At 46.8% G+C, this 13,531-nt stretch overlaps 1 protein-coding gene across 1 annotated transcript in view; it reads left to right on the top strand.

The window, feature by feature from the left end:
* ATRN (attractin) overlaps positions 1-13,531 on the top strand; it is a 181,212-nt gene that overhangs the window by 50,032 nt on the left and 117,649 nt on the right. Inside the window, 2 exon segments of the mRNA XM_065662241.1 lie at positions 7,195-7,323; positions 10,798-11,003. Coding sequence (XP_065518313.1) covers positions 7,195-7,323; positions 10,798-11,003 — 335 coding nt within the window.

Raw genomic sequence — 13,531 nt, forward strand, 5'->3', positions numbered from 1 at the left:
TATTCTTGACCTTCTGATGCTCGCTTGTGTTTGCTCACAATATGTTGTTTACCCTGACTCTAAGATAGTCTTGGAAATCCTCAGCACTGGACTATGAAGGAACCTTAAATGGGTTTTATCAATTTATGACTGTGCTACGTCTTTGCGTAATGCGAACATTTACACAGTGCGAGTGTCTATGTAAGCTGTTTACTAAACTCCTGGTAGTCTGAGTGCCCCCAGGGCAGTCTGGGCCTGTACATGAAGCTTTTTTTTCTATGAAAGGGTTTTCTATCAGGCTTGGTTAAAAATAGCTTTGCTGGTTTATATTTGTGATTAAAGGCAACACGAGGGTGGGTAAATGTGCTGCTTCAAAAATGCACTAAAATAATGGGGAGGAAGTGGAAAATCCAGCATGTTCTTCTGCACAGAATGAAGCAATCTGATGCAGATGACCTGCACCTATTGTCTGTGAACTCTGGTGTTTTTGTTTTTAATCCGAGTCCATGTTAAACATTGACTGAAGCTGCTTTTGCACCTTCGGTTTCACTTTGTGCTGGTCCGTTGGGGGTGTTTTCCTCTTTAAAACCAATCCTTCCTATGCAAGACCTTTGGCCGTGGCTCGTCCCTTGACACTGGGGGTGAATCCGCTTGGGAGCACCTCGTGGTTGCTGTCCGATGGCAGATAGATTGGCCTGGTGTCCAAATGGGTGGTCCTGGTGGCCAAATGGGTGGTCCTGGTTGCCAAATGGATGGTCCTGGTTGCCAAATGGACAGTACAGGTTGGCAGATGGATGTCTTGGTGACAGCGCTGATGGATGTCCGTGACTGCCCTATGGCTGCTTGCTGAGCTGTGGTGCCTCTTGTACCCTTAGAAAAACAGGAGCAGCTCGCCTTCCTTTCATTAGTTACAAGTGAACATGGCACTTATCCACCCAAATTTGAGTCTAGGTGTAGAAAGTGTCCGAGTTGGAAGGGACCCTGGTCTAATCCTTCATTTAAAGTCAGCTTTCGTGTAGGGTCAGGCGCTTGCTCAAGACTTTGCCCAGTCAATTGGGGAATCTCTCTGGAGGATGGAGATGTCATTGGTTGGACCAGTGCCCAGTGCTTGGCTACCCTCATAATCATAGAATGGTTCGGGTTGCTTGGTTAGGCTTCAAGCTGAAAGAGGGGAGACTGAGCTGAGCTCTTAGGCAGAAGCTCTTCCCTGGGAGGGTGCTGAGGCGCTGGCACAGGGTGCCCAGAGAAGCTGTGGCTGCCCCATCCCTGGCAGTGCTCAAGGCCAGGTTGGACACAGGGGCTTGGAGCAAGCTGCTCCAGTGGAAGGGGTCCCTGCCCGTGGCAGGGGTTGGAGCTGGATGAGCTTTAAAGTCCCTTCCAACACAAACCAGTCTGGGATTCTATATGCCATTAAAACCCTGTGCTGGACTTTGTTGCGATACAGTCATCATGATCACACAGTTCATGGAGCAGCCTGTCCTCTACATATTTATTATTTTGCTCTATTTGTTTTCTTTGTATCCCCAATAACTTCTAGGATATTGAATAAAAAAAGGGATTGGTATAAGGTGAGGAGCAAATGTATATGGGATTTTGCTAGAGATGTACCTGCTGGGTGACGTTCCCTTGTTCGCATGTAGTCCGTAAGCCAGCTGATCCTTGGATTGCGTGAGGATTGATTAATCAAAGTGTCTTTGTGGTAGAAAGTCAGATTCCTTAGACAAATATAAATGCATTGTATCAGATTTGCTTTTGTTCTCTAAACCTGTAATCCCCTTCAAAACCACCAGATCAATCTGATGGGGTGGAGAGAGAGAGATGCTGTTTTAGGGTTTTGAAAAGATAAATCCTCTGAGTTACATCAAGGCGCATCAAGGAAGTTTAGAGCAGGAAGTTTCTTCAGCTCTTCACTTGCTTGATTCTTTTAAACTGCTTCTGAAGACTCTAAGTTTGTTTTCATTAATTCAGGTGTCCTGTACCGAGCTGCATGGGTATTGAATGAGAAGGACAGTCTTTAGGTTTAATAAAGGAAAAGGATTTGCATCCTTGCCGGTAGCATGGTCTGTCTCCAGCACTAGGAACTAAAATAACTTTTTAACTTTTAAAGTACTTCTTCGCTGTAATGGCAAAAGAGGTGTTAGAACTGCTTCCTATGAGCTCATCTCAACCTCCCTTCTGACAGGTTCAAGCCATTCCCCTTGGCCTGTCCCTACAGGCCCTTGTCCCAAGCCCCTCTCCAGGTTTCCTGCAGCCCCTTTAGGCACTGAAGCTGCTCTCAGGTCTCCCCTTCAGGAGCCTTCTCTTGTCCAGGCTGCCCCAGCCCAGCTCTCTCAGCCTGGCTCCAGAGCAGAGCTGCTCCAGCCCTCGCAGCAGTTCCATTGCCTCCCCTGGACCCGCTCCAAGCGCTCAGCCACCATCCCCAGGCCCTCCTCATTGGGACTGCTCCATCCAGGGACAGGACCTTGCACTTGGTCTGGTTAAACTGCATCATGTTCGCCCAGTCCCACCTCTCCAGCCTGTCCAGGTCCCTCCGGATCCCATCCTTCCTTCCAGCTTGTGGACCTCACCACACAGTGTGGTGGTGTTGGCAAACTTGCTGAGGGTCTCGATCCCATTGTCCATGTTGCTGACAAAGATGTTGAGCAGCGCCGGTCCCAGCACCAACCCCTGAGGAACACCACTTGTCGCTGGTCTCATCTTGGGCGTTGAGGCTTTGACCTCAGCTCTTTGAGTGTGACCATTCAGCTAGTTCCTTATCCACTGAGTGGTCCATCCATCCAAACCCTGCCTCTCCAGTTTAGAGATGTTTGGGATGTCAAGGATGTCGTTTGGGGCAGGGTCAAATGGTTTGCCCAAGTGCAGGTAGATACCAATCACTCTTCCGTTATCCACCAATGTAAGCCCACTGTAAAGGCCACCAAATTTGTCAGGCATGATTTACCCATAGGGAAGCCATGTTGTCTGTCACCAAGCACATCCTTATTGTCCATGTCCACTGCACATGTTCCAGCGAGATGTGCTCTGTGATCCTGCCAGGCACAGAGGTGATTGCTTTGTGTCCTTAAAGTCTGGGAGCCATTTTGCTGCACAAGTATTGGAGCTTTTCCTTTAAGAGAACAGATTTGAGGTCTCTTTATTTTCTCTGTCCCTTTTTGATTTTTTGGCACTGATTTTCTTGTAGTCTCTTGTCATTCCTAATATTGGCTTGTTTATTTTCACTCTTGTCGTTGTGTGTATTAGGTGACATGCAGGAACTGTTTTAATTGGGGAGAAATGGTGTCACTTGGCTTATGTGTGTGGCCAGATGGATCAAAGCCTTGAAAAATTAAGGGAAGAGCATTGCTTAACATTGCATTTTGGTGGATTGAAAATAGTGATTTTTCAGTATCACCTTTATCCTTTCACTTCTCCATGATCCATGCAATCTGATCTAGTTGAAGATACCCCTGCTCATTGCGGAGGGGTTGGACTAGATGACCTTTGAAGGTCCCTTCCAATCCACACTGTTCTATGATCCGTACGCTGTAATTTCATCCTTTCCTTTCATGGCTCCCATCTTCTTCCTTTGTGGCTGTTTTCTTCTCAGCAGAGCTTCTCATGCTTTTGATCTCTGCCACTCTGGCAGGTTGTGTCTCAGGAGAAAATGATGAGTACACCATCACCATGCTGCTTGCATAGCAAATGAAGGAGAAATAATAGAGGAGATGCTCTTTGCTTTAAATAATCACCATTTTTCTATGATGTAGGGGGGAGAGCAAAGTAAGCGGCCATATGCATGGTGATGGAGAAGTTTGTTCTCTTGGATGCTGTTTCTCACTGACTGCAAATCCAGCACACGTTATACAGGAGTTGTTTCAGGGCAAAGCAGAGGCTTGCCTTTCAGCGTGTAAGAAATAACGTCATTAGACAGCTTAACTGAGTAGGAGTATTTATTTGCTTTGGAGTAGTGATGATTGTGAAATGTTTGGAAACCTCATGAAAAGCAACAGAAGCGGGACATTGTGAAATAGGCTGCTCTTGGCCAGCCGAGGCTCTGAGACGTTCTGGGTTGTAGATTAAAGCAAGTTTTGCATAATCCTCGATCATTCTGATTCTGTCTGGGCTTTTCTTCACGGCAGATCACGTAAAGTCTGCTTGTGCTGGTTTATTCAAAAGGCTGCTGTGCACACACTGATTTATTCATGGGTTTCGAGGTTCAACCTTTCAAGGACCTGATTGTTGTTGTGTTGTGTTCCCTCCTGGCTTTCTCTGAAAGAAATGACAATCTCCCTAAGTTTTATCCGGCTGTTTTGAACTGGTGGAGGTGGGATAACATCCTCGTTAGTGGGATAACATTCTGTTTGGCATACTTACCTGTGTATCATCAGAAGACGGAAAGAAAGGAGCAAGTGGGAGATGCGGTAAGAGCATCCTGCTATGGGGGTACCCGCCTTCATCTGAAACAGATCCCAAATCAAGATCTGTATGAGAAAACAAACTGTCCAGTGTTGTTCCCTTTATTAGGAAAGGTGATTGGGAGGGATTTTTGTCTTTCACCACCACTGTTCACTCTGAACTTTTATTCTTTGCCGTTGTTATTTTCCCCTCTCCAGGGCCTTCCTAGATTGCCCTGTAATATCAGTGATAAGTGCTGCAAGAATAAGACTGGAGAAGAATGAACCAGAACAAAGGAATTTTCTCCTGTCCCCGAGCTGCACTTTGCCTTACCCTCAATTGTGTTCAGTTGTCTGTTTTCCTGCGGCAGACACATCTACAGTTTGCATTACAAAGGGAGACTGAACCTAATAGCAAAGAGAAGTTTCTTGGCCCTTTTGTTCTTCAGTGTTGCAGGAGATGGTCTTTTGGGAGAGATGATCTTCACATCACAAGTCTATGGAATAGGCTCTTACTCCGGGAGCAAAAGGCAGTGAATTTTACCTCTTAACCCCATATCCTTGAGATCTGCAAGAGGAAATAAACAACTGGCTTTCTCACAAGGAAATACTTATTGAGCTGCATGTCAGCAAATGTGCTGGAGTTGTTTGGCCAAAACATGGGATCAGGTTGCTCTGTTTTTAGGGCATGTTGGTAAATGAAGGATTTCTTTTTGTCCGCAGTAAGATTTGTTGTGCAGAAAGGGCTGTTTGCAGCCTTATCCAGATGTAGGTAACACCTTCATCTGTTAGTCCTGGGGCAAACATCCCCAGCTTCAACCCTTCATCAGGGACTATAGCGATAGGACAAGGGGTGATGGGTTCAAACTGAAACAGAGGAGATTGAGATTAGGTACAAGGCAGGAGCTCTTCCCTGTGAGGGTGCTGAGGCGCTGGCAGAGGGTTCCCAGAGAAGCTGAGGCTGCCCCATCCCTGGCAGTGCTCAAGGCCAGGTTGGACACAGGGGCTTGGAGCAAGCTGCTCCAGTGGAAGGGGTCCCTGCCTGTGGCAGGGGTTGGAACTGGATGAGCTTCCCAACCAAACCTTCCAACCCAAACCAGGCTGGGATTCTGTGGTGTATTCTGTGATTCTATGATCCATTCTATGATTCTAACTTCTACAGCAAAAGCTTTTAGAAAGGTTCACTGAGTGTCTGTTATTCTTCGAGTGCAGCAGTGTCTTCTGTTGCATTTGAACAGCAAAATTCAGGTCACAAAAGAGCACTTTGCAGGCAATATGAATGGGCTGCTGTGGAGAGCTGTGAGTGTTTTCTTTGGGAATGGAAACTCATTTATCCTGTTCTCAACTGCATTTGCTTTCGGTTCTGAATAGTTGTAAGAAGAGGAAAAGTAAGTTCTTTTCAGGGGGGGGAAATTCTTTACATCGTTGGTTTTTAGTCAGTGGTACCCTCGGATATTCAGAAGTCACAGGGCACAAAACCAGGCTTGGCAGCTTTCCCAAGCCTTTCTGCTGCTGCCTTTGGTTCTCTGCATGAAATGCTCCTCTCTGGGATTTGAAGTCCCCCCTGTTTGTCAGAAAGCTTCAACTTTGCAAGTCGGGCTGAGGCAAGATGCTTCTGTATGAGGGCATGAGAGCTGATGTGACTAGTTGGTGGTAAACAATGTTCTTTGCTTAGATAAAGGCTCTTAAGAATATAAATTCAGTAGACTTCAAATTTATGCCTGCTCTTATGTCTTTTGTATGAGGGAATAATGGACTGCTTTCTTTTGTTGTTGTCAGGCTTCTGTTAAGAGGGATAAACACTCCTTTTCATATACGAACTATTTGGTACAATAGGTAAATAGGTAGTAGTTACTCTATTCAGGAGCCATTCAGTCTGTTTTGGCTTACTCCAGTTCTTTTGGCAGATCATTATATAGGTCTATACTGTGTCCAGTCTCAAATACTGTAAATAGTCTTGCCCAGCATCCTTGTTTCTCTCGGCCAGCCCTGGAGAACTAAAAGACTGGAGGATCTCACAGAGCATGGAAGGATGTAAAGAAACAGCCAGAGGCATCCAGAAGTGTGAAGCAATGAGTGAGGTGGGAATAGAGTGTGAGAGCCGTTAGGATAGGAAAGAAATGTGGATGTGGTGAGTCAGATGGAGCTTTATAAAAGAGCGGGTGGTGGGAAGATGATAGAATCACAGCATGGTTTGGTTTGGAAGGGATCTTAAAGCTCCTCCAGTTCCAGCCCCCTGCTATGGGCAGGGACACCTTCCACTAGAGCAGTTGCTAAAGCCCTGTCCAGCCTTGCCTGGAGTAATTCCAGGGATTGGAATACTTTGAATCCACATTTATCATTCAGAAGAGCCATGTTGATTACTTCAGGGTTTTGTATTTGCATTTCTTTCTGCAGCCATTCCTTCTTGTAGAAGGAATGATAGCCTCGGTAGCCTCTACATCCCGACTTGTCTGCGTTCCTTCGTCAGTGACATGGCTGTTTTAGTGCAGATAATTAAGCCAAGCAAGAGGGCTTAACAAATAGGTCCCTAAAGAATGTGGCTTTATCTGCTTGAGATGGTCTTGAGGGTTCTTATATCTTTGAGACTGGGGTTGTTCTGAGGGTTGGTTGGCTCTCCACATTCACATTGGCCAGGTATTGGAGTACTTGAGTTCCGTTAAAGAAAAACAATCTGGTAACACTGCTTTATGAAAACGCTGATTACTCAGATTCATTTTACTACAAATGCACATAAATACCTTCAGTTTAAACTGGTTTATTAATACTGATGCATTTACTGTTGTTGCTTCGCTCCCTTTTATCTCCCTTCTAACATCGTTTTCTTTTTCTTCTTTTCCAGTGGTCTTATTGTTCCTGAGAAAGAGAGCAATGAAACGGTACCAGAAGTTGTAGCTACTTCTGGATATGCTCTTCTGCACTTCTTCAGTGATGCTGCTTATAATTTAACAGGGTTTAACATCACATATAAGTAAGTAGTCCCGCTTCAAAGTGGTGCTGCAGGATGAGTAAAAGGAGGTTTCCTCTTTTCTCAGTTCTGTCCTGAAATAAAGCAATTGCCACTGAAGCATGTCATTATGAGTAGATATTTATGCTTATATTCATATCTTTAATATAGCTTTGCAGCAGCTTATAACTGTAACGTGCTCGACATTACCTTTAGTTGTCAATTGTAAGCGTGGGCAAATGTTTGCTCTGAAAGGCATCATGGTGTTTATTTTATGTTATTAGCTCTGTTTGGTTGTATTCAGTCAACCAGAATTGATGGATATTGTGCACGTGGGTGTTCTTATGCATTCTGCATAGATACTTCTGCACAAACACACCTTTGCCTAGGCACACACTTTTCACTTGGGACCCTGGAGTGTGCCTGCTGTTGAGGATGCTCAAGCAGTTTTCTTTGGGATGCTCTTTCTGATTCAGCCCTTGGATTGAATCACTTACTCTGGCTTGTTTTTTGCTGTGGTCTTTGCTTCATATATTAAATGTTATAGGCAGATTCTTCTGTTTGGAATCTAGAATAGTTGGGGTTGGAAAGGACCTTAAGATCATCCAGTTCCGACCCCACTGTCATGGGCAGGGAACCCATACCTCCAAGGGAGACATGGATTCCTAATATGTATTTAATCCTTATTGATAAGCTTTTATAAATTATTCTGGGGTATTCCCTAATTCATCGACTGCTTTCGGAAAAGTTTTGTTTGGAATTAAACGACCCCAGTGTGGACATACTGACAGAGATAGAATGTCCTGCTTCTGGTGAGGATCATGTGGATGTAGGGACAAAACATTCAAAGCCCAAATCATGCTTGTGCTGCTGTGGGAGATGTGAATTTGGGTGTAAATTGCAGAAGTTCTCATCTCTATTTCACAAAGAAATCCTCGGTCACAATGGGCATTGTGCAAAAATTGAATGTTCTCTTTCAAATGAGGGTTTTGAATATCCGGCTTGGTGCTTTCATCCTTGCTAAGCACATAAATGTGCAGTGGATCCTTAGCCTTTGAAAAATGTGGGTATCCAGCACCCCTCGAGAGCTCCCGAAGGAGATGAGCCTTCACAGCTTACTTGGAACAGCCGCTGAAGCTGCAGCGTTGTTACAGTGTGGTTGATCCCATAAGCCATGTCACCATCTACTGCCCATTGTCTGTATTGCACCGTTACGGTACAAGGGAGATGGTCTCTTAGAGAATAACGTGCCAGTTATAAGTTCTTTTAAGATACTCTTTTATTTCGTGAACTCTTCACCTGATTGATTATTTCAGATAATCTACAAGTACTGGGTTGGGTTTTTTTTAGGGGGGGTTTATGTCTGTCGTGGTTTAAACCCGGTCAGCCATAAATCACACGGTTGCCCTCTCACTCCCCCACTTCTTGCCCTCCCCCTGGTCCCGGAGGGATGGGGAGGAGAATCAAAAGAATGCAACTCCCATGGGTTGAGATAAGAACAGTCCAGTAACTAAGGTATAATACAAATCACTGCTGCTACCACCAATGATAATAATGATAAAGGAAATAACAAGAGGAAAGAATACAACACCTCTACACCCACCGACTGATAACTCGCCCTGCCCTGCCCGACCGAGCACTGACCGATACCTAGTCCAACCCCACAGTCCTAGCCCTTCCGGGTAACTTTCAGTTACATCCTGGGCATGACGTGCTGCGGTATGGATACCTCTTTGGTCAGTTTGGGTCAGGTGTCCTGTCGCTGCTTCCTCCCGGCTTTCCGTCCTCCCTGGCAGAGCATGAGGCTCATCAGAAAGTCCTTGGTCAGACCAAACATTTAAGCAGTAACAAAAAACATCGGTGTTATCAGCGCTGTTCCCAGGCTGAAAGTCAAAAATAACAGCACTGCACCAGCTACTGAGAAGGAGAAAAAATGACTGCTACTGCTGAACCCAGGACAATGTCCTATGTGTTCTGGTCATAAGGTTTGCTAACATTTCTGCTGGCAGTAGATAAAAGGGTGTATCTGTTCCTTTTCAGTTTCAGAGAGTCACAGGCTAGTTCGGGTTGGAAGGGACCTTAGAGGTCCTCCAGTTCCAACCCCTGCCACGGGCAGGGACCCCTTCCACTGCAGCAGCTTGCTCCAAGCCCCTGTGTCCAACCTGGCCTTGAGCACTGCCAGGGATGGGGCAGCCACAGCTTCTCTGGGCACCCTGTGCCAGCGCCTCAGCACCCTCCCAGGGAAGAGCTTCTGCCTAAGAGCTCAGCTCAGTCTCCCCTCGGGCAGGTTCAAGCCATTCCCCTTGGCCTGTCCCTACAGGCCCTTGTCCCAAGCCCCTCTCCAGCTTTCCTGCAGCCCCTTTAGGCACTGGAGCTGCTCTCAGGTCTCCCCTTCAGGAGCCTTCTCTTGTCCAGGCTGCCCCAGCCCAGCTCTCTCAGCCTGGCTCCAGAGCAGAGCTGCTCCAGCCCTCGCAGCATCTCCATGGCCTCCTCTGGCCTCGCTCCAGCAGCTCCACGTCCCTCCTGTGCTGCTGCCCCAGAGCTGGATCAGGGCTGCAGGGGGGGGTCTCCCCATCACACAGCAGAGGGGCAGGAGCTCTGCTCACGCTCTGGGGGTGCAGCCCAGCACACGGCGGGGGGGGGGGGGTGTTCTGGGCTCAAGCTCTCACTAAAGCTGGGTCCTGGGGAGCTTCTCCTCACCCAGCACCTCTATGTCCTTCTCCTCAGGGCTGCTCCATCAATTCCTTGCCCAGCCTGCGTTTGTACTTGGGATTGCCCCCACCCACTTGAAGGACCTTGTTGGACTTGGCCTTCTTGTACTTCCTGAGGTTTAACAGTCTCTCTAGTTAGTACTGAACATAGGTACCCAACAAGCACTAGTGAAATTAGGGTCTTGGAGCCAGTGACTCCACTTATCACATGACAGTGAGGATATTGCGAGTTATGCTGACTGATGCCCTATGAAAACCTGGAATGTAGAAATGAACAGGATCTCTGAATTTGGATCTTCACCGAGGATGTGTCTGGTGTTGCCCAGCTACATTACAGATACTGTATAATTAGAAATGATGCAAAACAGGCCCATCTTTGGCTCAGGGTTCATCTCAAGTGTGTTCCTTTGCTAAGCTGATCCCAGAATAGCACCTAATTGTGAGTATTTTTAAGTATAAATTGCATAGACACCATAAAAGCCTTATGCACTGATTAAACCCCTCACTTACTGTTGGGTGTTTTAAGGGAATTCATTTGCATCACCGATGGCTAGAAATATTGATACTTGTTTCAGAGGAGTTGTAAGTCTAGCCCATTGAGTAGCTCTATAGATGGTAGGCAACAAATCCCTGCGGCTCCATGACCTCAGGTTCTAGATGAGGAGCTCTTGTGGGTTTGCATGTTAACATGCAGCTGTAGTAACTTCTATATTGTATTCATTAACAAGAGGAACAGCTAGGGAATCTGTTTCATTACTGACAGAGCTCCTTTCCCTGATGTTTGCAGTTTCAATATGTGTCCCAATAATTGCTCGGGCCGAGGGGAGTGCAAGCTCAATAACAGCAGCAATGCTCTGGAATGTGAATGTGCCAAATACTGGAAGGGAGAAGCCTGTGATATTCCCTACTGCACAGACGACTGTGGGGCACCTGAGAGAGGACACTGCAACTTCAATGATACCAAGGCATGTTTGTGCTCTGCAGGCTGGCAAGGTGAGTCTCCTCATCAATGTTTGATGCCTTTTCTATGCTCTTCCAGGTTAACTGGGAGTGTTTTGAGTGTTCTGATGGACATATATTAGCATTTTAGCTAGAAGCAGCGTATCTCTGTTTTTATCCTGCCCCTCTACTCTGCTCTTGTGAGACCTCACCTGGAGCATTGTGTGCAGTTCTGGTGCCCTCAACATAAAAAGGACATGGAACTGCTGGAACAAGTCCAGAGGAGGCCACGAGGATGATCAGGGACTGGAGCACCTCCCGTATGAAGACAGGCTGAGGAAGTTGGGGCTGTTCAGCCTGGAGAAGAGAAGGCTGCGTGGAGACCTCATAGCAGCTTCCAGTACCTGAAGGGGGCCTATAGGGATGCTGGGGAGGGACTCTTCATCAGGGACTGTAGTGACAGGACAAGGGGTAACGGGTTCAAACTGAAACAGGGGAAGTTTAGATTGGATCTAAGGAGGAAATTCTTTCCTGTGAGGGTGGTGAGGCACTGGAATGGGTTGCCCAGGGAGGTTGTGAGTGCTCCATCCCTGGCAGTGTTCAAGGCCAGGTTGGATGAAGCCTTGGGTTGGGATGGTTTAGTGTGAGGTGTCCCTGCCTATGGCAGGGGGGTTGGAACTGGATGATCTTAAGGTCCTTTCCAACCCTAACTGTTCTATGATCCTTTCCTTTCCTTTCCTTTCCTTTCCTTTCCTTTCCTTTCCTTTCCTTTCCTTTCCTTTCCTTTCCTTTCCTTTCCTTTCCTTTCCTTTCCTTTCCTTTCCTTTCCTTTCCTTTCCTTTCCTTTCCTTTCCTTTCCTTTCCTTTCCTTTCCTTTCCTTTCCTTTCCTTTCCTTTCCTTTCCTTTCCTTTCCTTTCCTTTCCTTTCCTTTCCTTTCCTTTCCTTTCCTTTCCTTTCCTTTCCTTTCCTTTCCTTTCCTTTCCTTTCCTTTCCTTTTTCTTATATACTATTCTATGATGCCTTATTTATATCAAATGCTTTTAAAAGCAACTACTATAGGGTGGTGCTTTTAAAAACAACTATTACAGGTTGGTACTTTTAAAAGTACCAACCTCTTGCGTGCAGGCATTGGATAAAAGCTTTAAACCTTGTTCCTGTGTACCTAAAGCAGATTTTTGAGCCTGGTACCAGCATTAATCTGTTCGAACACACGAAATGCCTTTTCATGTCAGCTGTGCTGGTCAGCCCTATCTTAGCAATGATTTGGACCAAACTTGCATATTGCATTTGCAAAGATAGACTGATATGCATGAATTAGTCTTACATGAAATGCAGTCAGCTTCAGCACTGGCTGCACCTCCTACCACCACTGAGCTGTGCTGCAGAAACTGGCAGCGTGTTAGGCAGTGTGGAAAGAATCCAGGTTACCAAAATGAGCATCCTGAAGAGAATGCACCCAGTACTGAGGTTAGCACGTCTGCCTCTTGGATGTAAAACCAGCCACAAGTGTACTGCAGGGCTTGTACTCAGCTGGAAGACCACATCCCCTTATCATAGAATCACAGACTAGTTTGGGATGGAAGGGTTCTTAAAGCTCATCTCTCTGCCAGCCCTGGAAAACTAAAAGGCTGGAGGGTACCACAGAACATGGAAGGGTGTAAAGAAACAGCCAGAGACATCCAGAAGCATTCAGGAATAAATGAGGTGGGAATACTAAGTGTGTGAGCCTTTTGGATAGAAAAGAAATGTGGATGTGGTGAATCAGATGGAGCTTTATAAAAGAGCAGGTGGTGGGAAGCTCATCGAATGTGTTTGGAGGGACCTTAAATCCCATCCAGCTCCAACCCCTGCCCCGGGCAGGGACCCCTTCCACTGGAGCAGCTTGCTCCAAGCCCCTGTGTCCAACCTGGCCTTGAGCACTGCCAGGGATGGGGCAGCCACAGCTTCTCTGGGCACCCTGTGCCAGTGCCTCGGCACCCTCCCAGGGAAGAGCTTCTGCCCAAGAGCTCAGCTCAGTCTCCCCTCGGGCAGGTTCAAGCCATTCCCCTTGGCCTGGCCCTACAGGCCCTTGTCCCAAGCCCCTCTCCAGCTTTCCTGCAGCCCCTTTAGGCACTAGAGCTGCTCTAAGGTCTCCCCTTCAGACCCAACCCATCTCTCTCAGCCTGGCTCCAGAGCAGAGCTGCTCCAGCCCTCACAGCATTTCCGGTGGCCTTCCTTTTATGCAGTTTAGTGCCTCCTGATGCTTTTCTGGAGTCTGGTTGGTCACTGACAGCATGGGCAGGTCACAGGGAACTGCCTGGCAGTGAGGAAGATGGTTTCAAAAGCAGCAGAAATACAGGAAAAAAGAAGTGAGCAATTCATGGCTGGGAAGGAGAGGGATGAAAAGAGGGGAAGATAGTTATAGACCCTTGGGTTTTTACAGCATGCTGCTGAGCAGCTCTTCTGAAGCTTTTGCAGGCTGTGTTGGGGCTTTTGTGGTGGGCCCACGGTAGGTAGGAAAGTACTGAATATACCCAATGAGTGTGGAAGGGGAAGGGTTATGCATCATGCTCCTTCAAATCACAGGAGGGGAGAGCTGAGC

Source organism: Lathamus discolor, chromosome 1 (assembly GCF_037157495.1).
Source record: "Lathamus discolor isolate bLatDis1 chromosome 1, bLatDis1.hap1, whole genome shotgun sequence".
Lineage (NCBI taxonomy): Eukaryota > Metazoa > Chordata > Aves > Psittaciformes > Psittacidae > Lathamus > Lathamus discolor.